The 24,379-nt window shown below is 39.7% G+C and overlaps 3 protein-coding genes across 6 annotated transcripts in view; 2 read left to right on the top strand and 1 right to left on the bottom strand.

Annotated features, from left to right (window-relative positions):
• nptnb (neuroplastin b) overlaps positions 1-4,866 on the top strand; it is a 24,845-nt gene extending 19,979 nt beyond the window's left edge. For both annotated transcript variants that reach the window (XM_058628646.1, XM_058628645.1), the window contains 3 exons: positions 2,056-2,077; positions 2,186-2,259; positions 2,354-4,866. In XM_058628646.1, coding sequence (XP_058484629.1) covers positions 2,056-2,077; positions 2,186-2,246 — 83 coding nt within the window. In that variant the 3' untranslated portion in view covers positions 2,247-2,259; positions 2,354-4,866. The remainder of the gene's footprint in view (positions 1-2,055; positions 2,078-2,185; positions 2,260-2,353) is intronic.
• On the bottom strand, positions 3,711-10,182 carry rec114 (REC114 meiotic recombination protein). 2 transcript variants are annotated; one of them, XM_058628648.1, is made up of 6 exons: positions 10,050-10,182; positions 8,358-8,447; positions 5,792-5,875; positions 5,286-5,459; positions 4,065-4,133; positions 3,711-3,875 (listed from the first exon to the last, which is right to left on the bottom strand). In XM_058628648.1, exons 1-6 carry the CDS (start codon positions 10,116-10,118, stop codon positions 3,711-3,713), a joined length of 651 nt encoding a protein of 216 aa, XP_058484631.1. In that variant the 5' UTR covers positions 10,119-10,182. The 2 variants fall into 2 exon arrangements, with proteins under 2 accessions (XP_058484631.1, XP_058484630.1); XM_058628647.1 differs by having other exon boundaries at positions 4,065-4,136.
• hcn4 (hyperpolarization activated cyclic nucleotide-gated potassium channel 4) overlaps positions 10,102-24,379 on the top strand; it is a 60,836-nt gene continuing 46,558 nt past the window's right edge. The window contains exon 1 of one of the 2 annotated variants that reach the window (XM_058628643.1): positions 10,102-10,214. Coding sequence is in view for 1 of the 2 variants with exons in the window: in XM_058628642.1 (XP_058484625.1) it covers positions 13,130-13,809 (680 nt within the window). In the remaining variant the exon portion in view is untranslated. Of the gene's footprint in view, positions 10,215-12,259; positions 13,810-24,379 lie in introns of those variants that run through there. The other variant, XM_058628642.1, reaches the window with a different exon arrangement.

Here is a 24,379-nt window from a genome sequence, read left to right on the forward strand (position 1 = left end):
ATGGACTTGCATTTTGCGCTTATTATGTAAGTGAAGCAATGCATAGGCCACTGAAGGAGAGTGGAGAGGCCTTCATAGTTCACTGATGCATATGGGAACAGGAAGAGTGAGAGAAGGAGCACTCTGAGGTTACACCTAAGTGTCTGCAGCCTGGGACTGAACAATATAACTCAATATCAAAAGTAACTCTCTTAATCTCTATAGACAAATACATGCAAAAGGAAACACAGGAAAGTAAAATAAATAAATATTTGTCATATTTGTAAAAAAAAAATTCAAGTTCTGTTTTCCCCCCCATGCTTGTGGGGTAAGAAACATTCACCTGACAATAATGTGACAAGATGAAGATGTCTGGGAAGCCCAGTGGCATCTCCAGTTACCAGACAAGGTTCTGTCTGACCTCTACTTGTGTGACTTTGCATTTTGAAAGGAAACATGAACACAGGCACAACCAAAAACAGCCATCCCAGTGAATATGAATCATTGCTGCTTGAAACAATTACAAAAAAATTAGAACGATCTAGCGCGCTCAAAACATTTGCACATATACACACAATCCACCCAGTTCAGGTAATCTCTGTGCATGGCCTCTAGTTTGCTTTCATCTACAGGACAAATGAAGCGATTAAGGTGGATTATATTTTCCATGTTCATGCCATTCAAATCAGGAAACGAGGACTCCCTTCTTACAATGAACAGCTTCTCTAAAAATCTCGTTTTAGCATCCCATTTTCCAGCAGTTTCGGCAGTTTGAACACTGTCATACTCCAGTGCCAAAGTGCTGTGAGGCAGAGCTTGACATCACAATCCTGCTCTTCAAAATCCGCTGCTGTAATTACAGATAGTACAGTATAATGTGATGGTTTGCTAAATGACATCTCACTTAGCTAAAAAAAATTAAATAATCTATGATCATTTTCACACAAGTATCATCACATATTTAAAAAGAAAAACTATTATTTGTTACAGGCTTGTACAGTGTTTAAATGTGAAGTGTGAAAATGGTGGAAAATGAAGGCATAAGTTCCTCCTCCTCCTCCTCCAAATGATCACAGAACCATTTTTTTTTGTCTAACATTATAACTGCCATAATCTGCTCCATATTAATGCCATTGAATGCTGCTAATGCTGCTTATAACTGACCTACGTGCAACTGCATGGACAATTTATCTGTGACTGTTACTTAACACATTTTCATCTGTACGCCAACCACAAGGTCTACCAACTCACTTGTCTTTCCGTGCAACATTCACATTAAATGACCATGTCCTCCTCCTGCAGTCTTTCTTACTGTCATTTATTGTTTGCCCCATTGAGAAAATAGGTATTGTCATTAAAGCGTTGATAATCTGGATTGATGACGATAAGATATGAACCCCTGTGGACTGCAGAGAACACACAAAAAAATTCACTATGTCATAGCGTCATGTAATTAAAATATGTTTTTTTCCAGCATGAGCCATCCTTAGCCCTCCTACACTTATGCTCAGTCGGAAATGAACTGGTACCCCATGAGATTTAGGTGGCATGTGAGGTTAACACTGCTTGGCAATAAAGCTATGGTTATTAACCTGATCACAACAGCTCTTTTTTTTTTTAATATTGAATCTTCCACTGCAAACATGTCACTGCCGACCCTTTTCACAAGCAAGAGTTTTCAGTGTCTTCAAAGCAGCCCTGTATTGATTCAGACTCGTGTGTTTGCTTAGCGTTTGCCTTCGAAAGTCTGTTTGTCAGACACGAAGCTTGTGCATACAAAGATGTTCAGCAGCAGACTCTCGTGTCCCTCATGTCGGAGCTTCCTACCGGTGCACGACTCAGCACCTCAAGCTGCATTGTCGCAGAGGCACAAACAAATTTCTTGAAAATGATAGCCATCGAATAACGGCCTGGGAAAAGGGGAACTGTAAACTGTTGCTTTGTAAAGCACTCAAGTATATGCAGTAAATGCAGTGAAACATACAGCACAAGAACGGTGTTTTTTGGCATTGTTCTTTATCTCATATTTGACCTCTGTCTTCTGTTTTTGTCTGGTTGCATCCCCGTGTCACACAGACGACGAACCAGTTGGACCAATGTAAGTAAATGAATATTCTTACCGCTTTACTTCAAATTCTTTCTCACTAATGTCATTTGAGCTGATGTTATTTTTAGGTGACTCAATCAAAACTGCTTGTTATTGTAGGAAAACAAATTCGACAAACAACCACAAGGACAAAAACATTCGCCAGAGGAATACAAAATAAGCAATTTACTCAAGTAAGTGACTGATGTTAAGGATTGGGCCCGAAATATAAAGGTCATTTTTGAGAATTAACCCCACTGAAGCTTTTTCTTGGTTCTATCTTCACAGGTGAGATGGCTAAAAACTGCGCTATTTTTGACAACGTGAAGGTATCAGCAATGGATAGATCTCCAGGCAGTTTTGAAAAAAAGCATATCTTGTCTCATGTTGAATGAGAAACAATATCAGCACAACACTGGCAACAATAAGAACATAACGGCTGTCTTAAGCATGCCTTATTCAGTCTTACATGGAGATTTCAGGATGACGAATAATGACTAAAACCACCACAAAGGTGTACACATTTTTAATGTGCTGTTGATGTCTCTCTTTATTAATTTCATCATGTCCTCAAATGAGGTGATCCCTTTTGTATTACATATCATGTACAATGCATGCAAGATAATTACGCAATAGGATATTCAGAATAGAGATTTTCTGTTGTTGTCCCCCCCTTGTGGCTTTTATTGCATCCAGAATGACCTATGTTTTTTAATGGAGTCATCCTTATTACACATGTATATCATATGCATATATATGTGATAAATATATAGTTTTATTCTTGAAGATTTGTACAGCATATCATGGTCATTTAACGATGTTTGATTTTGTGACAATACGTCCACTTTTAAAATAATTTTTATTGTGAAGCTGGGGCTTCCTTGACTGGCAGTATTTCAATTTAATTGCGAGTGATTACAGAAAATGTGTGTTTAACTATCTAACTAAAAGGAAAATGTGTATTATTTTTATTTTCTTTCCAGAGTAACTTAGGTGTCTTGTATATGTTGAAGTATGAGTGTTCAAATAATAGGAAATCTGTAAAAAAAAAATGATATTTTTTTTATATTCCCCAATTTCATGAACTGATTTTTATTAGATTTTTTTTTTCTCTTTAACTGTATAGCATGGCTATAATCCTATGCAATATGTATTCTTAAATAGATATATGGAGGGCGGTTTGTTTTACTCAGTGAAGCTTTAATGTTGTGGGATCACTTGGAAGCTGGCATAGCAAAATTCACTGCTGTAGCTGCATGACTCCTGTTTGAATCAAATGTATCCGTGTGTGGTGGTGGAAATGGACCTGCGGTAAGGTGGGGTCAGAGGGACCAGAGTATATAGCCACGAACATGAGTGAGACCAATATTTTTTTCTGAATAAAAAGCTCAAAAATGAACAAATTCCTTATATTTTCTGTTTTGCAAGTTCTTCTCTAATCGCCTGAATTCAGTGCAATTGAAAACCCTTTGGGTCATATACCATAACAACTAATATGTAACAACATTGGAAACAATGTTGGCAGGACAACACGAAACACTCCACCACCAGGCACTGCCTACACAAAGTGTGTAAGGAAAAAAAAAAAAAACATGAGTAACTAGACTAACTTGACCTCTCTGCCTTCAGCTGTTGTTGCGATTATTCACTCTTGAATCAGTTTCTTCAGCTCCCCCTCCACCTTTTCCACAAAAGCATGAAAGTTTGGATCCAGCAAACAAACGCGAAGGATGGGCTCTAAGTCACACTGGGCCAAAGGGCTGTGGTGATAAACTTCAGGCAGAGCCACAGCTGCCTCTCCCAGAAAGTGCTGTGAACGAGAAGATTTCAGTGAGTCAGAAAACAAGAAACAGTATTCATATAAAGTAAATCAACAAAGCAGAATACACCCGAGTAAGACTCAATAAATGCATGTGGCTACTTACAAATTGGCATTTAATATGTTACATGGTGAATGCTAGATAGCTGTTTACTATTTCTGACTTGAAGCAATCAGTACCTCTGTTAGTTGCTTGATGGACAATGATCCTTGGGCAGTAACCTCTGGATAAGCTCCCACAGCTTTTCCCTGCTGACACGTGGTGACACAAAGACAGAAAAAAAAGATTTGAAGAACATGGTAGGACACTAGAGGGTTAAGAGACCAATCAATGGCTTCATTACTAATTGAAAAATATCCACCCCTCAAAGGCCTTTCATCTCCCCTCTGAACTCCTTCAGTGATTCTGTTTGTTAAAGGTCAAATTCAAGCCCATGGCAGAGTCCATTCCTTCCTCGTTTATCCTTCATAATAAATGTTGTGATGCCCAGAAGAGCTGGGTGTAGGTTTTACCCAGAATCAAAGTTCCTAATTAACCCTATCCTCCTCAGTGTTTTCGAGTTTGAAAGTAAATAAAAGTACTGACATGAACCACAAACAATGCCATTCCTGTGTCATTTGTAAGGTGAATACTTGACATCATCAAATAATATGATGACATGGTCTTTTCTTTTTTTTTTTTTTTACATTTGGTGTTCTTTTTTTTCTTTTTTTACACAAAAATGTGTGTTTTAATATGTTTTCAATGTTTGATTTAATCAATTTGACTGTTAAAGGCAATAATGAGGTCTAAATATGGGATTGGGCCTGAAACTCATGAGATACATATGAATTATTGGTGTGCAGAAATGCTCTGCTTTTACTATTTATTCTTAATATTAATAAATCATTTTGTCAATCATGCCCAGTGTTTGGATGTGTGTGCCTTTTCACACTTTCTAAAAGGCAATAATAAACTAAAGCTCTACCGCTTTTGTTCAAACCTTATATCCTGTTTGTTTAGGAATGTGTGGTTCTGGATGGGGGGGGGGCACTGCATATCACACTGCACACTGCAGGTTCGAGTCACCTCTAAGAAGAAGACAATATTGCAAATAGCACCACCTAGTGAGGATGATATGGCCCGTTGATGAAAATGACCAAAGCCCCTGACAACAGCATAATAACTAAATCATTGAATATCGTCAAACGTGGAAAATGTCCTTCCACTGATATGTTATTTCTAATTTACAAAATACTGTCAATTACATGGTTACACAGCGGTCAAGTTTTATATAATATAATTTCATATAATAACCAGTGTTCTGGGGGAGTTTGACAGACAACTCGTTTACCAAACAGCTGCTATTCCTGATTTATTGGAAACAGGAGTTGTATTTACTAAATTGTAAAGTGGGCAACCTGTGTCACTGGTGCAGCGACCTCAGCGGGAGGCTGATTGTGTGGTGGTGCGGCATCATCCTGAGTGGTGACAGGCATGTACTCCGTCAGTTTTTCTACGGCACTTGAACACTCCTTCACAGCCTCTGCCCCGTTACTTCCGTCAAACTGCATCCTCATCATGCGGCTCTCTCCCTGCAGCAGTCCACACATAAACAAATTGCATATGTCAAACTAATGAAAACAAAACACGTTGTTTGTATGTTGCGCTTGTGAAATCTGCATCTTTTAGATAAAAAATAGTTTTGGTATGCAGTTTCGTAGTGGGGAGGCTGTAGTAGTAATACAGCTTTTGAATAAAATATTCAACAAGACTAATCCAAACCTTCATTATTATTTATTTTCCTTTCCAAATTAGTTTAACATAGCAAATGTTAGGATCTCAATCTGCCAATGGAATAAGGTATAAGGACAGATCCTGAAAAACCACCACCCACTGTAGGATTGCTATGCATCTGATGACTCACCTTCATTGTAATTCGAAACATCAGGTTATCAGATTTCTGGTGTACTTTCACAAACTCTGAGCCACAGAGCAATGGGATTGTGTCCTGAGAAACGACAAGGAAATAATTTACTTTAGCAGCCAGAACAAGGAAGTCTTTTATCCACAGGCTATGTTAGCTGATGTTAACACAGAGTAAATGAACACTGGATGCAAAAAGATCCTCTTTTGTACTAAGCCAAATCATATTTTCTTTATTTCCACTCATTAAAAATATAGGAAGGAATTCAAGGACAAAAGAAAATTAATACACTGTGTGTTGTTGAATCAAGACGACTGAAGAAAATGTTACCTGAACCGGCCTGCAGGGGTCTCTATTCACTCAGTTACCTCTGAACCAGCACTCTGGCTACTTCACACACACTATTACACCAACAGATCTGTACATCAACTGCCTAAAATTGTGACCTATTTTGTAACAAGTGGTTGATAAGTGTTAGCTTATCAACTGGGTTGATAATTTAACAGCAGCAGCTACTATTTTTAAAAATGCTGGCATCATCATGTTCAGTAAATCAAGGCAAACTCATCTCATTCAAGTATACATGATCACAAAAGAAAGATTATTTCATTGTGGAAATAAACAAGAATTGAATATTATTTTCACTAAGGCTTCTATTCTGCAGGACATTTTGATTGTTACAGTGCAGGGAAACATACTTTTGAGCATGCAGTGGTATTTAACTTACTGTTACTTTACACAAAAACATAAGTAAAGGAGGCAAAAATACTTCAAATCAGGACTCACTGAAATATTTACAGTAATAAGTATGAAAACAATGTGAATAACATGCCATTGTATTCTCAGTTACCATATTCAACCTTACTGAACACTGTTGGGTCATTTTTGACTGTTATACCCAATGACATGACAGCACCAAATAAAGAGGCACTGAAGGTGTTTCAGTGGCTCTTCTTGGGGAGGATTTTACCTTAACTCGACACCTAAATGTAGTAATGCCAAGTGTAAGATATAACATAGGTGGCTTTACGTTTGTCAGGTGATGCCTGTTTAAGTCAGAAGTATCCATAATTATTCTAAGGAGAGTACAAAAGCTCCTCCGTCACTCCTTGACTTTCTTTAATACAGCAAATCCCAGCTGTGTTCAGACAACAGCAAAGATTTCCTTCAGGCATTGTCATGTAGTCTTTAAGCCTGAGATCTGTGCACTGAATGTTCCTGAGCATTCACTGCACCAAGTGTTAACAGACCAGTCCATCATCCTCAGTGAAAGCATCTGCAGCCTGACCTGAATACCTGCATGCCTTGACACCCTGGCACAGCAAGATAGCTGTGTCTCCTGCCAGAACTCCATCACTGACACATTGAGTAGTCCCTAAAATGTTGTTTTATCTGCAGGGCAGGAGATTAACTCTTAATGTCTAAAGGCCAGACTAGAAAATCTAAAAATCTAATTTAATATAAAAAGAAATCAATCTTTCCTGGTACTACAGGGTATTTTAAATTCTTGAGCAGACATCTACACTAAAACATGCCTATATATAGTAGATAAGAGTTCCCTGAAGAAAAAGTTAGGCTTGTTTGCAGGAAATTGGTTTTGGTAACTAAAGCACTGTATTTAGCCCTTTTTGTTCATACCAGGTAATGGCCGAAGACAATATTATGTTGATGTCACTCTGCTGTGTCACGCAACAAACCAGTACATAGTGAAACAATGTTGAGTCGGTTTTCTAGGAGACTTCTCATGCCAACAAATGTACCCAAAAAACGTCTGAGGAATATTTGTCCTGAACAAACCAAAACAATCCAGTCAAATCCCATAAGAGCTGAGCTGAAATGTCAAGTTCTTCAGCAGAAATTTTAATATGGCCTCCATCAATGCTTTTTATGTGCAAAGCAGATTTCTCTTATTGATTTACATCACAGAAAATATGCTGGCTCACTGGCTCCCTTTTATCTTCAGCCATTTTGTGAAAGGTGTAAATGAAATGATAGTACAGAATAGTCACGCTATAAACACTGGTATTGTTAGACAAAACTACCAATGTACTGGCACATCATAGGTTTTAAAAGCATTTGTTTGATCCATATGGAGAAGACGACCAATAGTAACAACTGTGACATGGTACAAATAGCTAGTGTCAGACCATGACATTCCCAGCTGCAGTCTTACATGATTTCAAGCAATCCCCCACATATAGATACAATTTATATTTGAATAACAGAGCTACAAGTTTTGTACACAGCAACATACAGTATATACTGTGAATGTATATACTGTACATAGAGGTAGGTAGAATGTTTGTAATGTAATAAATTGATCAAAACTCTGTAAAATTAAACTCATGAGTTCTCAGTATGAGATTAAGACTAAGTAGATCTTAATTTTTGTTATAATTTGAATAATCTTTGTGCATGCCACTTTGTGCCACAGGATTTGCATATTTTAATCTCCAATTTCAAATCGTTCAGGGAAACTCACACAGAAACTCTAGGTCTTGTTTGCAATATTTTTTAGTGTTATAAGAACAAACACACAATGAAACAATTCTCATTGTCTTCTTACCAAGCTTTCCTGTCCTTGCAATACCAGCAAATATCCAGGGTCCACAATTGTGAGGACAATTTCAGGTTTACTCCCATTTGTATCAAATACCTGGTGAGGAGAAGAGAGTGTTAGACAGAGTGACGTTATTGCATTAGTGATTAGGTTTCCTGATAATCTCCTGACCGCTCTACATTATGCACTATACGTGCGAGTGTCCCGTGTTTGCTTTAAATATGACGTGGGTAAGCTTTTCAAATACATGTAAACAAGGTCATTCATAACCACTGCATTGCTGGGTTCTTCTTTTCTCAGGCTTTGATGATACATTTGCTTAATGTAGATCCGTTTTATTAATCAGTAAGATCTTGTATTTTCATGCTCATAAAATACCTTAAATTGCAGGTATTGCACTGCACTGTGGTACAGTTTCATGAGTACAAAATGTTTGTAAACTCCATTTACATGACTGGTTGAAGTTTATGCCTATTTACTCTCAAGAGTTGTCACGTATTATGCCGAGAATAGATGTGCGTTTCAGGAAATTAAAGAGCCCCATTCATTAAAGCTGCACTCTCTTTCCCAACTCACAGATAACACGCAACACATCAACACTGAAGGTTAATTAAGATTAATAACTCAAGAACTAGGACACCATGAGTGACAATAGTTTGTTCAACCAAGAGGAAATATCACACTATTACACAATTTTGACAACTGACCAACAGTCAAAGCCCATAATCACCTATTTCCTCCCACACTTAATTTTTTCATATTATTTTATTGAAGGTACTTTTGTCTTGAAGTGCATGTCAGCTCCTAGCCATGGAATCACTGCACAATACAAAACTGTTTTATTCAAAAGGTCTTATTAGATTCAACATACACTGGGGAGGAAGCAATACAATTCCTCTTTACAGGTCTGTTAATAAAAGCTGTACACAGTAAAAGTTGATTTTCTCATTTTAACATCAGTAGTAAAGGGGATACTTTTCACTTTAGATATCATTTGCTCGAACAAGGTGTCCGTTACTTCCTGTAAATCAAACTTTCAATTCATTTTAATCACTTGTACTAAAGAAAAAAAAGATAATTGAAGGCTAGAAAAACAGCAACCATCTGTGGAGGTATTTACAGTATATACAGAACATAAAATGCATACATACAAGAAGAGACCTATTGCTACAGCACCATATAATATTTCTTCAAAGAAACATGTTGTCACAGAATTCCTTCATAATTCTTTCAGATGCTGTTCAGCCAAATAAATGTATACACAAGACAACAAAATTATAACTTTATTACTTGAACTATAAATAAATTGTGTGTGTGTTGTTTTACAGCCTTCACTGAGTTTTAAGTAAAGCCAGTAATATAAGAATACATGGAGCTCTATGACTTGACTAATAAACGTCCATTCATTGATAGTATGAAATTAATTTCCATTTGTGTGCTCACAATAACAAACATGTTTAAATCCAAGGCATTTTGACAGATCTTGATAGGAAAAGCACAGGTGTTTCTAATCAATGAAACTACCAGTGACACCTGTGCTTTCCCTGCTAAGCTTGTCAAAATGGCTGCTGTGCAAAACAAAAGGCCTATCATGGAAGCTAATGGCTAAATACGACTAGCTTTAGCTTCATGGCAACTAATGTTAGCAGGCTAGCTAGCGTACACCGTTTAATACCATGACATTAAGAAGTTAGTTACCTTCCAGGATTTTCTCCCCGTCTCTCTGGATCCTGGGACGAACCGTCCGTAACGTTTTAACCTCCACATCCAACTGGTGGGCGTTTTCCAGCAAACTACTTGTGATTGAGAGATATTCTGTGAAAGACCAACAACTACACCAGCACTGGGGACTATAACTGCTGAGTAAGTGAACTTGGTCTGCTTAACTGTGTGAGTACACCCGTTTCAGCTGTGACAGAGATTAAATTAAAATTAAAATTATTTAAATTGAAAACCCTTATGTTCTGTCCAGTATAGGCAGATTGGTGCTTAGCCTCTCAGGCTATTAGGCCTCGATCACCTGCCAATGGTCTGCTGCAGCATGTTGGCCAACCATAATATGTGCATTGGATGAACTATCTGAGTAAATTGTTGGTATTTGTAATGTTTATTTGTTGTTTCCTGCTGGGTTATTGTGTCTTTATAGCAGTGGTGTATGTCATTATGTTTTATTGTAATATTTCATTCCATTGCTTTGTGTATGTATTTACTTGTATAGTTTATGTTATGCAACAATTTGAATACACAGAACAAGATGTTCACTGTGTCCCTAAAGTATCCCACACTCTGTCACATGTAGATTACCAACCAGTAGTAGGTGATATTAATGTATACCAAATGTCAACACTGACCAGTTGATGTACGCCACTTATTGTGGAACAAACCAAAATGTTGGGCCTGGCCTGTTTCTTTATATTTGAATGAGACTTAGGTCAGGGGTCTCAAACTCAAATGACCTGGGGGCCACTGAGTGTCTAGTTTGGTCAGTAGAGGGTCAATCAAATGAAAGAATCCAACTTTTTGCAGAAAAGACATTGAAATAGTAATACTACTTATGATGATATTTCACATACTTCCAAAATGAAAGTGTTTGTTTTGCTATGGAACGGTAAAAAGTTCACAATATAAACATATTTATGATCCAAAATTAATCTATTAATATAAAAAAGTAAATTTGTTCAGAATGGCTTTTACAATTCAGTAGCACAGTGACACCTTCCCTGTAATTTCCTGTACCACACCCTGTAATTCCTTCTAATTTAATTGATTTGTGTATTTTATTCCTGCCAATTTATTGGGGGATTTTTAGTCTTTCTTTTTTATGTGAAGCACTCAAAGTACCTTGTAAAATGCTACAAATCAACATTATGTATTGAGCTATCAATTCAGTCACTATTTTGATCACCTATTTATCAATAAGAAGAAACTGCATGATCTGAACTTCAGAACACTTCATCAGTAGTGTACCCCGTGGTCCTCTGACATTTTAGTCATTATCACCATTATTACTCTCACCTGAGGGAGGCCCTTCACCAAGGTCGATCAAGAGCTGAGATGTGTCCAGCAGTCATAGTGATAATGCATTTTAAATGTTCTTAAAAATCACAAAACTCCACATCCTAAATACCACATACCAAAATCCAAGATGTGTATGTAATAAATATTTAATAAGTATATTTTATTCTGATGTTTGTTTGTTTTTGTTTCTATATTTAGCAAATTTAGTTTTGTGCTATACTGTGCTGTTGTGAAATAAACATTTAACAGTTGTGGGGACTGATTAATTAGATCTATCTATATTATAGGTGTTTGTTCTAGGAGATAAACTAATGTTATACTGATTATTTATTCATAAAGTCTGTTTAATCACCCAAAGAACGTCTCTGCCATTGCTGAGCCTCTTTGAACAACTGACAAATTCACTGTGGTAAGCTGCACACTGTCTGTGCACATTATAGACCTAGTAAATTGAATTTAACATATGATCATGTAACATAATCAGTAACTTTTCTGAAAAATCACATAGCTGAGTAACTGTTAAGAGTGTTGAAGATTTTAGCAGTCAGTATTGTGTGGTCTTGTTTGGTTAATGGATTAGTGTTATGGGTTATTTTCAAAAGGAAATCAGGTCACAAACAAAATCTAGTAAAATGCTAAATGGGTCATAACCCACTTAACTGTAAGATTGTTACACAAAATCTCTCTCAATGTTATTTAATTTGAAGCATATGATTAGAAGGAGGAAACAAAGTAACATGATAAGTACATATTTGTAGAGACGATTTCGTCATTGAATCAAAATGCGTTTTTCTGAAGACGGTGTACGACCATTATGATGATGGTGGATGGATGTTGTGGCAACTTTTGTAAAATCAAATCAAAATGACGTCGTGGATATTTATTTATTGCCATTAAGGTGTCATTTGCCCGTCATTGTAGAGCATGTCTTTAGTCTTTTTGGCAAAACATTCCTGCTTCTGCTGTTTTTGGTTTGCGCAAATTACGCAATGGATGAGTCTCAGTCGTGGATAGCAAGCTGGCTTCTCCGTTTTCCCATGTGAAGCCCTGAGCCTTGGAGAGCTGAACGAGTCTGGGTCGTATACCTGTAGCCTTAAGTTGAAAGAACAGCAGCGCGTTTTAAGAATGGGAAGAGCATTCCCCTTTAAACAAGGTGGGCTGAGCTTATTTGCAGTTCTCGCTCCTATGGCAACCCAGTGGATCAGCATCATGAATATTCCAAAAACGCAGCCCGACCATGGATCAGTGATGTCAGCGCTGTCAGGGAAGCTCTACTGTATTTTTGCGTGATTGTGTCGCGTTGTTTGGTGGCAGCTGGCAAGACGTGTCATCACAAAAGGGCATCCTTCGTCTTGCTTGACCTTTCCCTCACCTCCGTATCACCGTCCGTGGGCGCATCCCTCACATGTCACACTAAGGTGACTTTGAAGCAGTTTTTTCCACTTTTGCGCACGATGTCAAAACGGCACAAAGATGAACATCGGGGACGCAGCAGCCAAGCGGACCGTCCAGACTGTGTGTGAGGACACACGCACACTGTCAGGTAGTGTTATGAACACGAGTGGCGTCTCTTATCTTCAGTGCCGCCACAGCCGTCCGTGTGATGTGTAGCAGGCTTTCAGGGATTCAGATTTGCTCCAGACTGGTCGCTTGTACAAACAGATGTGGGGAGCGTGGGGCACGCTGGTGGCAATAATCGTTTCAATTCAGCCTGAGAATCTGGATTTCTTTAATTGTCTCCACTGTCTCTCAATGTCATAATGGACAGGTTGCACTCCTCGATGCGTAAAAGGCTCTACAGTTTGCCACAGCACATTGGGCACAAAGCATCCATAATGGGCGAAGGAGAAGACGCAGACAAGGACACCCGGAGGAAGAGCATCAGGATGAAACCTCTGCCGTCGCCGACCTCAGAGGGAAGCTGCAAAGGCATTGGGGAGACCAAAAGTGGGGAGTCTGTGATAATGGAGACGGACATAGGCAGACCAATGAAGACCAGCTCAAACGGAGACTGTCGGAGGTTTCGAGGCAGCCTATCGTCCATCACAAGCCGTCATGTGCACGACTCTCAGTCGGCGGAGGAGACGCGCCTCATCACTGAGGGAGATGTCACCCCAAGCGAGGAGAGCCCCCCCGGAGCTATCGGTGACGGGCCGCCGGATCCAGGCGCGCAAGGAGCGAGTTGTGGCGGTGGCACCCTAAACGAATCCCAGGGCCAGCAGTCAGGGTTTTTAAAGTTAGGAGGCATCGATCAAATTCTGCCTGACGACGAGAGATTATATCAAGCAGGGTTCATGCACCGACAGTTTGGGGCAATGCTCCAACCAGGGGTCAACAAGTTTTCCCTGAGGATGTTTGGAAGTGAGAAGGCGGTGGAAAGGGAACAGGAGCGGGTTAAATCCGCCGGATTCTGGATAATTCATCCTTACAGTGATTTCAGGTATCTTCACTTACAAACACATGCTCTGCAAACAACACATGTTTTAGAAATGCATGTTAACCAGGCAAAGGTGTTTTTTTAGTGTGTTTATCATTAGTCAAGAAACTCACCACCTCAAGAAAAGGCAATTTATTGTTTGTTTTTATCAAGCTTTATGTCACATTCACCACTTAAAGTTACAACATTTCAAACTGGCAGCTGTCATCAGTTTGCTTCACTGCCCCATAAAACGTCACTCTATACAGTGTGCTTGTTTATAAGCCCATTGTTACTATACTTTCTTGTGCCACAGCACAAGAGAAAAAATAGGTTAATTACTTGAAGACACTCTTCACTGCCTTGTGAAATACAACAGAACACAACTGTTGCTGTTCAGGCCAGTTTATTCATCTTGAGCAGATGCTCTCTAAATGGATACATGATCGATTCCTTTAGTGATCTCTTATTAATCTGAGAAAACATGTTCAGGGGACTTATTGTGATAAGGTGTGTGTGTGTGTGTGTGTGTGTGTGTGTGTGTGTTGAGGCCTTCACATTACCTCCACAGGCTTGCATATTAATTTTCATATTTTCTACATACTGATTTTGACATGCAACAGTGCAAAAACATTTTATTTATGTAACTAATAAATCATACAGCAGCTCTGTAGCTGAGTAGATCAATTATGTCCACACAGTGCTGTTCACGTCTGTGACAAAACACAGCGGCACAACTAAATAGAGGAAGCGCATGAGCACTCCTTTTGTCTTACAGGTTCCTTGTTAGTGTCCTTGAGTGTGTTACTGGCCACATGCATCTTATTCATGGCCACATAAAGGCTCTTAACTGTGAAGTATAGGGCCAGATTTAACATCCATCCTCTTTTGCATTTATCACACATTGCTTTATACCATTAGATGTTTTTGAACAAATGCTTACATATGCACACTGCACAGCCTCTGTAGCATGTCGGATGGTCTTTGTACAGTAAGAGCCGACAGAGTATTATTGCCCAAAGAGCAAGTTTATGAACTGAATATTAAGTGAGTCAACCCTTGTGAAATGACTTTGGTTGAAAACTACTCGCATAATTTGTTTCCTTCAGCCAATCCACTTCAAACAAATTTGACAACCCCGTAACTGGTATTTTAAGTAGGTAATGAACCTTAACCTTTTTTTAATTGAAGACATTTTCCTCTAGTTTAATAATTCAGGCTAAACTATTTCATTAAAAGATGTGTCAGCCATGGCATTTAGCTTACCAACGCATCTACTACCTGTCATATTAATCGTGTTGGGACGTTAGTGTTGCTGTGAAAGAATTTAGAGCAGAATCATCACTGTCACACATATATTGTAACATTTCTCCTTGTCTGTGACATTGACTGTTGTCTTGGCTGTCTGGTGTTTGATTGGCTATGATGGTTTGATGACATGCAATATAGAAACTATCACTTGACACCAAATGGTGTTGGGTCCCGTCCCCCCCCCCCCCCCCCCCTCGTTCCAGAATAAGATGTCAGACTCTGAGAGACATGTGAGTTGGTGTGAGAGTTGCTCACACACCGGGATGTCAGGAGCAAAGGCTAAAAAGATTCCTCCTAGAATAGAAAACAGACACATTTATCTGCCTGTTTATGCTTGACGAAAGGCACATATACACTATGGTGGCTTACATTGTTCCATTTTGTATTCTACTTTGTATTTAAAATAGAATCTAAAGACGGAGTCTTGCCTCAGCTGTCTTGTCATGAAAAGTGTTTTGGGTTATTCTACTGAATTGTCTCTATCCTTGAGAGTTAGATGGACAGAAAGAAAGACATAAGATGTTTCTATTATATTTCTTGTGCATCGAAGGAAAATGACATTCGATTCTGGCAAAACCAGAGCAATTACAATGATCATCATTAGTGTAAAACTAACCCATCTCACAACAATCTGTTCGTCTCTGTAATCTGTGATTAGTTTATTATCAGTAAAGAACGTCTCTGTCTGTCACTACATAGTATTTTGTCTGCTCGGACAAGTACAAATACTCTACAAGGTATATCTTGCATATTATTGTGTTGTAACACTGAGTCGGCATGTACTGCTTTTAAAATCCACACATGACAGGTCTTCATGAAAAAAGTGAGACGTGTATTAGACAGTTTGCCATTTGTGGCGTGCTCTTCCCAGTCGGCTGTTTCCTTTGACCCGCTCCGCTCTCTTATTCAGTGCCAGTTGTCACAAAAAAGGGTGATTTTTGGTCTACACTGATTCCGAAAGGTCAGAGATTTGGCACCAGCGGTCAGTTTTGACGTATCCTTGAGCATCATGCTGTGCTCCGTGAAAAGGCAAGATGCATTGCCTGAAAAGTAAGAGATAATGGAAACGCACGACGACAAGTATTGTGAAAATTAAGGTTAGCCACCCACTTGTCTGACGGCGGATACTTAATAATACTATACAGTAATTAAGCATTTTGGTGATCTGAGTTCACGTTGTTTGTGGTTCAAGCACTTGGCACTATGATTATACAATCACTCAACTCTACAATTAAAACTGCACTTGCTCACGTGATATGGAATACAATTATTGTGCAGTTCTAACAAATAAGACAAAACAATATATGAACAATTGCAGTGATCTTTACTGGCATTACTGTCAGATATAAGTTATGATAACTTACATCCCTGAAGTAAATGATATTTTGTCACAGTTCATATTTGAAACCCATGCATTGATATAAAGAAGACTTCATGGCAGCTAACACAGCATGCAGAGAGAAATTGCAGCTTGTATTTTATTTTTAATGAACTGAAGCAGAAAAATTAAACTTCTCCAAAATGAGGGTCAGGCACCAGACAAGATGACTGTAATTAAAGTCCACAAGGTGACGAGTTGGACCTTTTTAATGGGCCTGCAGAGGCGAAGGGTCTCTGTGACGAAAACTTTTATTCCCATGTCTGCATCAAAGCTTTGGCGCACTATAAGCTCAAATTAGAGTGTCACAGGGAATCACATAGTCATCACTGTGCCAGAATTCAGCAAAATCTCCTCTTGTCAAGTGTAACGCTAAGAAGCAGGGGTGGAGCAATATCTTGCAAGGGAAAAAAGGCAGATTAAAAATGGCATCATAATCCAATCTACAGCCTCATTCCCAGATCCAAAGCTGAACGGCCTCCTTCAATTCGGAAAACAAGTATCTCCCAGGGAACAGATGTGGGCACTTGACCAGAGGGTGACATGCGCATCCCAGAAAGAGGAGACGTTCCTACAAAATCACTGAAATATGGGATGATCTCAAACAGATGGTGACCATAAAATATCTGTGGAGGTTTGACCGGACTGTTGAGCAATACATATAATTGGTGCTGAGATTACTGCCCCCTCTCTCTGTTTGCTCCTCTTTGGGTATCAGCTCTGCTTTATTCTAAAAATGTGACTTTATGATTATTATTATTATTATTTGAAAGTGTTTGTTCTATGTAAGCTGTGACCTTTTTGCATGTTCTAGGCCATAGAAGGATACGCTGAGTTATAGAATACTGGTACTCGCCTCGGATAGTTTGGTGCTTGATAAAAATACCTCAGAAAGATCCTCTATTGTTGCACGTTGAAAACCAGGTGATGAATTTATTCATCATGTTTGTGCAGAGGCAGTTGAGTGGATTTCTTCAATGCAACAGCAATGTGTAGACTCCAGACAAATGATGCGGCACAATATGAGAATGCCTCTCTCTGATAGTCAAGTGCCTTTTAATTATCTGGTGATTCAGAACCCAGAGGACACATCTGGTGAAATGTCTTCCACATTTCCTTGGAGATATGGAAGAGGGATTGTCACACATTACAACTTTTTTTTTTTTTTTGTTGCACTGAAGGCTCTATTAACTACCACCCCTTTCGCTCTTTAGAACTGTGTTGCAGGCACTATCGGAGAGGGGGGTTGGCTGTCCTGCGGTTTCTGTCAATCAGTTAAATCCCTTTGCCACAGTCATGCAAATCCTTCCATCCACCCTGTATTGTGTACTTTTTCAACAGCCCTTTATTTCTCCTGCGCAGTTCTGTCTTCCAAAAGACACTCACCTAGACAGCGGCTCTAAATATATCTTGTGATTTAGCCTCCATTTTTTTATTTTTCAAATTTTGTACAGAAAAGTAGAACAAATGTAATCACAGGTATTCACATTTAAATTAGACTGATGTCAAAGGGAATTACTTTTAGGCATTGTGTTGACTGAGTGTGTGTGTAAAAAGCCCTACTTAATCCAATACAGAGAGACAGCTTTGTTTTGTTTTTTTGACTGGATCATGTAGTATTAGCATGGCAAAGTTGACTTCTGAACATGTGTAAATGTCAGACTTAAGTCTAAAATAGAATAAAAGGACTGGTATGTAATTTTGTGGGGAATGCAGAAGAAATTATTTCTATAGTTATAGAGATATTTTAAATAAATGTGCACCTTTAGGTTTCCAGTCCTTTTATCCTGCAATGTTATTGCACAATTACTGTGTGGGAGTGAGAGAGTGTGTGTGTGTGTGTGTGTGTGGAACAGTGTGTATCATGTTGGTTAGTGTATGGAATCAGATCAAATAACATTGTCCAGTTCGGTCAGGTTGATTACGGTTGATTTGCGACTACGCATTGCTATCGATCTGTTTGGGTCCTGTGGGGCCTCCAGCTTGTGGTGGCGATGCAATCATTGAAATATGAGATGGAGAAACATACACCGCTGCAGCAAGGGTGATTCCCAGCCCTGCTGTGGTGGCAGGGGTCTGAGTGAAGAGTTGCATAAAGGTCAAGGAGCTTCTTGAGATGGAGCAGATGAACGTTAAACCAGAGCACGTGGAGGTCAGTTTAAACATACTGTATATAAAATCAGTTTATTTGTTGCAGAGACCGAGTAAAACATCATGTTTTGAATGAAAGATGCTCTTAATCCAGGCTGTATAAAAGGACAGGGATGCAGTGCATATATCCACCAGGAGTTGTGGGAACAACGTATTGTGGGGTGGATGTTCAGTGACCATTAACTGATTTCTTCTTTAATTTGGTCAGGGTAAAACAATGGGATTACAGATGGTTGTAGCTGGGCCTGAAAGTAGGTGAATCAAAAAGGGCTGCTCTGCTCAACCACGAATATTAGGAGCTAAGAGATTATTACAGTACAATTGATTTAATGGAGGGAGCCCAGGGAGGATGTGCGTAGCCTGTGGGTGGAAGGTTTCCTGCCATCCTGGCAGAAAGACTGAGTAGTACCGTGCGACCTCAGGCACACTTGTGAAGAGTGTGAAATCAGCACATGTGACGATGACTATAAAATAATACTTTTTTTTTTCTTGTTGTCTTTATTTTGTTTGTTAAACATATTTATAATTTCACCCTGCTAAAATGTAATTTAATCCAGCTTTACGTATTTGGCGTCAGAGAGTCAGGTTTAACCTTGGCAAAATAATCTCGGGGTGAGATTATACTGATTGATTGATCATATACATTTGCAGAATGGAAATTCCTGCTACGACCATTTTACAGAATTGCGTGTCACCCAGCTGATATGCTTGATGCATTTTAGTCACCTGACTGATGTTATGTTAGATGACCTTCCCGCTTTACTATCCTGTGCACTGCAACATCCAACTATAATCTCTCCAGGTGAATACACAACACTGTGCCAGATCCTCTTTCAACACATTTCAGCCTGAACTCAGGATTTCAGCGGGGTTAATAGAGGAGTTTATTTATCATTAGGGCCCGAGCACAAACACCAGGGGCCGAATTGGAAATGCGATGTTGTTATAGTTGCACGGGTCCTTTATAGCACATACATACTGTACTGTATATATGGCTTATGCAAAGAGAAGTGGAGTGGTGGAGGAAACGGCAGGTTAGATGAACCATGTGACACTAATCATGAATTGAGCAAGACGTGATAATTGCAGAGGTAGCGACTGAATGGGATACTGATACCTATTGCGTGTTTTTTTTTTTTCATTTTTCCTGTGACACAATGGCAATTATTTTACAGCCAAACACACGAGTGACTTTTACATTTTTATAAACATTTAGTTTTAGTTTAACATTTGACATATCCACACAAAACAACCCCGATTATATTCTGTACCTCAGCTTGCAAGGAGACCTTCTTTAATTACGGGCATTGCATTGATTCAGGCTTAACCCAATTTGTAACCAGAGTGAGGAATATTGCCACTGGTTTAATCACTGAAGAATTAATTCAATATAAATATGGAAGAATCTGGAACCAAGGAATCCCGCCGTTGCCAGCAATCAACAACATGCTGTATTTTCTGGGAATTGTCATCATGGTTGGAATGAATAATTAAGATTGCTTGGATTAAAGTAGCCCCCTGTATTCTGATGCTTCTCTCTGATGTCTTTCAGTCAACATCGCGACTCACTGTTTACTCACAGACGTGGATGAAATATTCAGTCGGCTTCAGTTTTGTTTGTACAGCACCATATCAAAACATACATTATCTTCGGCACTCTACAGAGTAAGGTCAAGACTTGACAACATCAACGTCTTTGTGATGAACAAGCACTTATTGTCAGTGGAGATGAAATAATGTTGGCAAGTACTTCTCTCTGTTTGTCATTGTCTACTTAAGAGCCAGATGGCTGACATTTGCTCATCTTATCAAAAATCAAATGAGTCCAAAGCACAAACAGTCACATGATCACATGGCATCTCATCATCAAAAACTGGAAATAATTTAATACGTATTAACTAACTATTTTGTCCCTGATTGGTCCTTTTAGCTGGAGCAACATGGTAATCTAAGTGACTGCTAAAATAGAATTTAATGTTTACCTTCTTAAAATATAATACGTGTTTGTGTTAGTAACCAAATCACACCTCTCCTGTGTGCTGACCTCTGCATGCATGCAAAAGCCCTTCGTCTGCTCTCTCCCCCTCGCATCTAGTACATACAGGTTGACCTTTTCAGCCCTGACTGTGTCCCAGGTGGATTTCCACACCCCTTGTGTCTCTGAAATTGGATTGCTTTTTTCCTATCAGCCAAGATAGAAAATGACCAAGATGTGAAACTGGCACTGGCACTGTATGTTGCCCCAGGGGGTTGACAAAATATAAGAAACGACATATTAAAAAGCAATTTGACACACGCCATTACAAAGTCAGCTTAATAGTGAGTTGCCATTAGCCAATTAGCAAAATGTGCCAGAAATGATAAGTAATTTAGCATGTGAGAAGGTAGGGTGCCTCATGGTTCAGTTTGGTACAGTGCGGTTTGGAATGGTAAAGTCCTGGGTCAGGCTTGCGTTTTGACTAAGAACAGTACCTGTAGTTGGGCAGGGTGTGGGCTTTGCCCCATGGCTGCATAGTGTGACGTCATACCAGTGCAACAACATTGAACGTGACACAACAATCAGCTGACTAGCTAACCATACCGTACCATTTTACTCTGGTGGCCCAATGGTAGGGTATAAAAGAACCAAACAGTTGGGGCTGGATATTTTGGTACTATTCCTAATGGAAAAAACAAAAAAAAAAATACATACCGTACTGTACCGAAGCTCAACAAGCAGCTCAACAAGCAGCTCAACATTATAGGACAATGGCATTTCCATAGAGGACCTCTCCCTGCTTTATGTGTAAGAATGTATAGACAGCTAAAGCACTTTGGAAGCAGAGGGGGGTCCCCTCAAAGAGGGCCATAGTCCAGTGCATTGAATAAAGAACTCTGTGTGCAGCAGGCAAAAATCGCAGGAAACACTTCGCCTGGATCAATGTGTTAGTCATGGCCCTGCCACACGCTGTGAGTCTAGAAGACTCAGACAAATGGCTGGATTATGAGACATACAGTGGTGAGAGACTGATTGTTCCCTCTCCTCTGATCTGTGTGAGTGCGTGTGCACTCCTGATTTACAGTTGCAAGAAAAATGATGTGAACCCTTTGCAATTATCTAGATTTCTGCACAAATTGGTCATAAAAAAGAAAGCTTTGTTTTTAAAACCACAGCATGGATCTATCGTCCATTCTGTTGTTTTTCTTTGCCCTTTTAACCTCCTTTTCTTATCACAGTTTCCTCCTTTTTTACTCCTACTCCTCCTCTCACCCTTTTGACCTCGGATCACCATTTTGGACAGGGATGGAAAAGGCTTTCATAGTGGCTGCTCCATTTGCTGATTGCAGCTCCTAAAGTGGTAAAGATAATGGCCCTGCACTGGCACAGCCCAGAACGAGGGCATGAGGTGATGGTGTACAGCACGACCGGCACCTGGCATTAGAGTCAGCAAAGAGAAAGTCCTACAGTATCCTTTTCAACAGAGAAGTGGGCTGGTGGTGGTAGAGCTAGGGGGTTCTGTTCACTGTTTCCTGAGCCTCGCTGTGGCTGGCTGACAGGGGATCCCCTCTGACATGACCCCATGGACCTTGTCGGAGATAACAAGGCATTGTGATAAAACATAGATGCAATTAGTGGCAAGGTGACAGTCCAAAGCGCTGGAGTGCAGACATATGCTAGTAGGATAAATGAATGCTGATGGAACTGCAGCAGAATTTTGTTTAAAGGGACCTACCACTCACTGTCTAATACCCAGCAGACTGCAGACTTCATATGTACAGTTCTACAGTTCCTCACAACAAGTCAGCAAGTGCTCTGTAAAGCTGTGAAAGAGTTGGTGAGAAGCTGCTCATTGCACCAGGCAGAGCCTCTTCAACAACTGGCCAAAAACAAAAATATCCCAGTGGAAGCACAGAGCATTCTTCTCAGGGGGCTTTGATTAAATGTGGCCAGTTTGCTCTGGTAATTTCATGATTCACTCGGCATTCTTAAGTGCACACACCTGAGCACTTCAAACACCAGTGCAAGTTTAGACTGGACTCATTTTCATAAATTGATCTGGTTGGAGTGTCTGCACACTAGTTACTGCTCCAAACAAAACAGTTTTATAATTGACTGGGTAAGGTTTCGAGTCCTTTTATCATCTTGTTTTGCCCCCCCCCCCCGGATTTAAATACTATAGAGAACCTGATCATTTTTATTTATTTATCTGTATAAACCACTGTATGAGTTGTCCTGCACTGCCTCTCATGCCCTTCTATCCTCCACATGAAGGTCGTGGGGGGGGGGGAACTCTGCCACAATAGAGAAACAACCATTCTCTCTCAATTTATAGTGTCCAATTTGCCTAATCCCCAAATCTGCATGTCTGTGAACTGAGGGAGGACACCGGAGAACATTTTACATTTGCCAGTGATCAGACCTCCGTCTATCCTCTATCTGTTCTGCTGTCTGAGTGTGACATTGGCTTGCCATCGTCTTTCTGTTGTGGCTGTTGAGTAATAGTCCCAGACAAAGGCAAATAAAATAATCATATGCTGTGGCCATGTATACCTGATGTCTGACTAGTGGAACCACTTCAAACCTCTTGCCTCTGCAATTATTCAGTAAATCCTTCTGGGGGGGTTTTAGCCTGCGGTTGGGGAGATTTGTGTTCACCTGTGAGGAAATTTTCTAAGCCTAGTTTTGATAAAACAGTGTGCCTTACCTAAATATAGCAACCTGTGACTACACAGTCCCAGTGTCAGTGATGTGCTTGCAGCATGCCTGCTGGCTGTGCTTAGCAAAGACTGCACCATTATGACAGTTCACTGGAGCAGGTGACAGAAAAAATAGGTTAAACCCTTTTAACCCCCTTTTTTTTTGTTGTCTCTTAGTCTCTTGTTTCTTGCTGTTTGCCAACTTGATTGTTAAATAATAAAGTGGTTCCTCTTTTATGGACAATACACAGGCACTTTTTTTTAAATAAAAAAATGTCTTTGCAGATGTTGTTCTCCAGTTAAGTATGACAGGCTTTTATCACAGGTTGCCTTTCCCTGTGGGTAAGTGTAGATTATGTAAACTTAAGTAGGGTTTTTTATTTCTCTCAAGCTTTTCATGCATAATTTTTATTCAGTCTGCTTCATTTATTCATTAAAAAATAGCACTGGACTTAACATGCTATAACAACTATTCACTGGTGTTTCAAAGCAAAACAGTTCCCCATAAATGCAAGAGGATTATCCTTAGATTTTTTATTTTCCACAAAAAATGACTCATTCAATATTACCACTTTACCAATTAATGTAATCTGCATTTGACAAGCACACGGTGAGAACACGCAAACTCCACACAACTCCTCTTATATAAATGCCGGAGCTGTTGCTTTGTTGCCTTTCTCTCTGTCTCGCCGCTGCTTGTAGCACAGTGTAAGCGATGGAGAGGCTTGTCTCACTGAGCACCTCACACAGCTGCAATTCTGTGTCACATTTCACTACCAGACCACACCCCCCTCCACTGCTCCCCACTCTCCTCCCCCTCAGCTCGCAGCCCATTTTTTCAAAAATCAACCACTGTCCAAATCACAGCGACACACATGCACAGTGCACACAATGTTGGCCGTTGCGTTCGTGTGTGCGTGTGAGTGCGAAGGGGTCATACACTGTTCCTCTGCTGTTCCCATTCAGTCACTGTGGTGCAGAATAAAAGGAGACACTGTTAAACGCCGTCTGCCACATTTACCTGACATGACCGATAATCTGCTTGCATGCTATGCCCTCTCTCTCCTGGCATGGCAG

Source organism: Solea solea, chromosome 5 (assembly GCF_958295425.1).
Source record: "Solea solea chromosome 5, fSolSol10.1, whole genome shotgun sequence".
NCBI classification, from domain to species: Eukaryota; Metazoa; Chordata; class Actinopteri; order Pleuronectiformes; family Soleidae; genus Solea; species Solea solea.

What these genes read in the sequence shown, in the direction of transcription:
- rec114 (XM_058628647.1), bottom strand. Translation starts at nt 10,118, where the DNA reads ATGTGGAGGTTAAAACGTTACGGACGGTTCGTCCCAGGATCCAGAGAG. An exon ending in TGCAAGGACAGGAAAGCTTG is followed by an intron (nt 5,876 to 8,357) that starts GTAAGAAGACAA and finishes GTCGTTTCTCAG; the next exon opens with GACACAATCCCATTGCTCTG. An exon ending in TCGCTGCACCAGTGACACAG is followed by an intron (nt 4,137 to 5,285) that starts GTTGCCCACTTT and finishes ACCACGTGTCAG; the next exon opens with CAGGGAAAAGCTGTGGGAGC.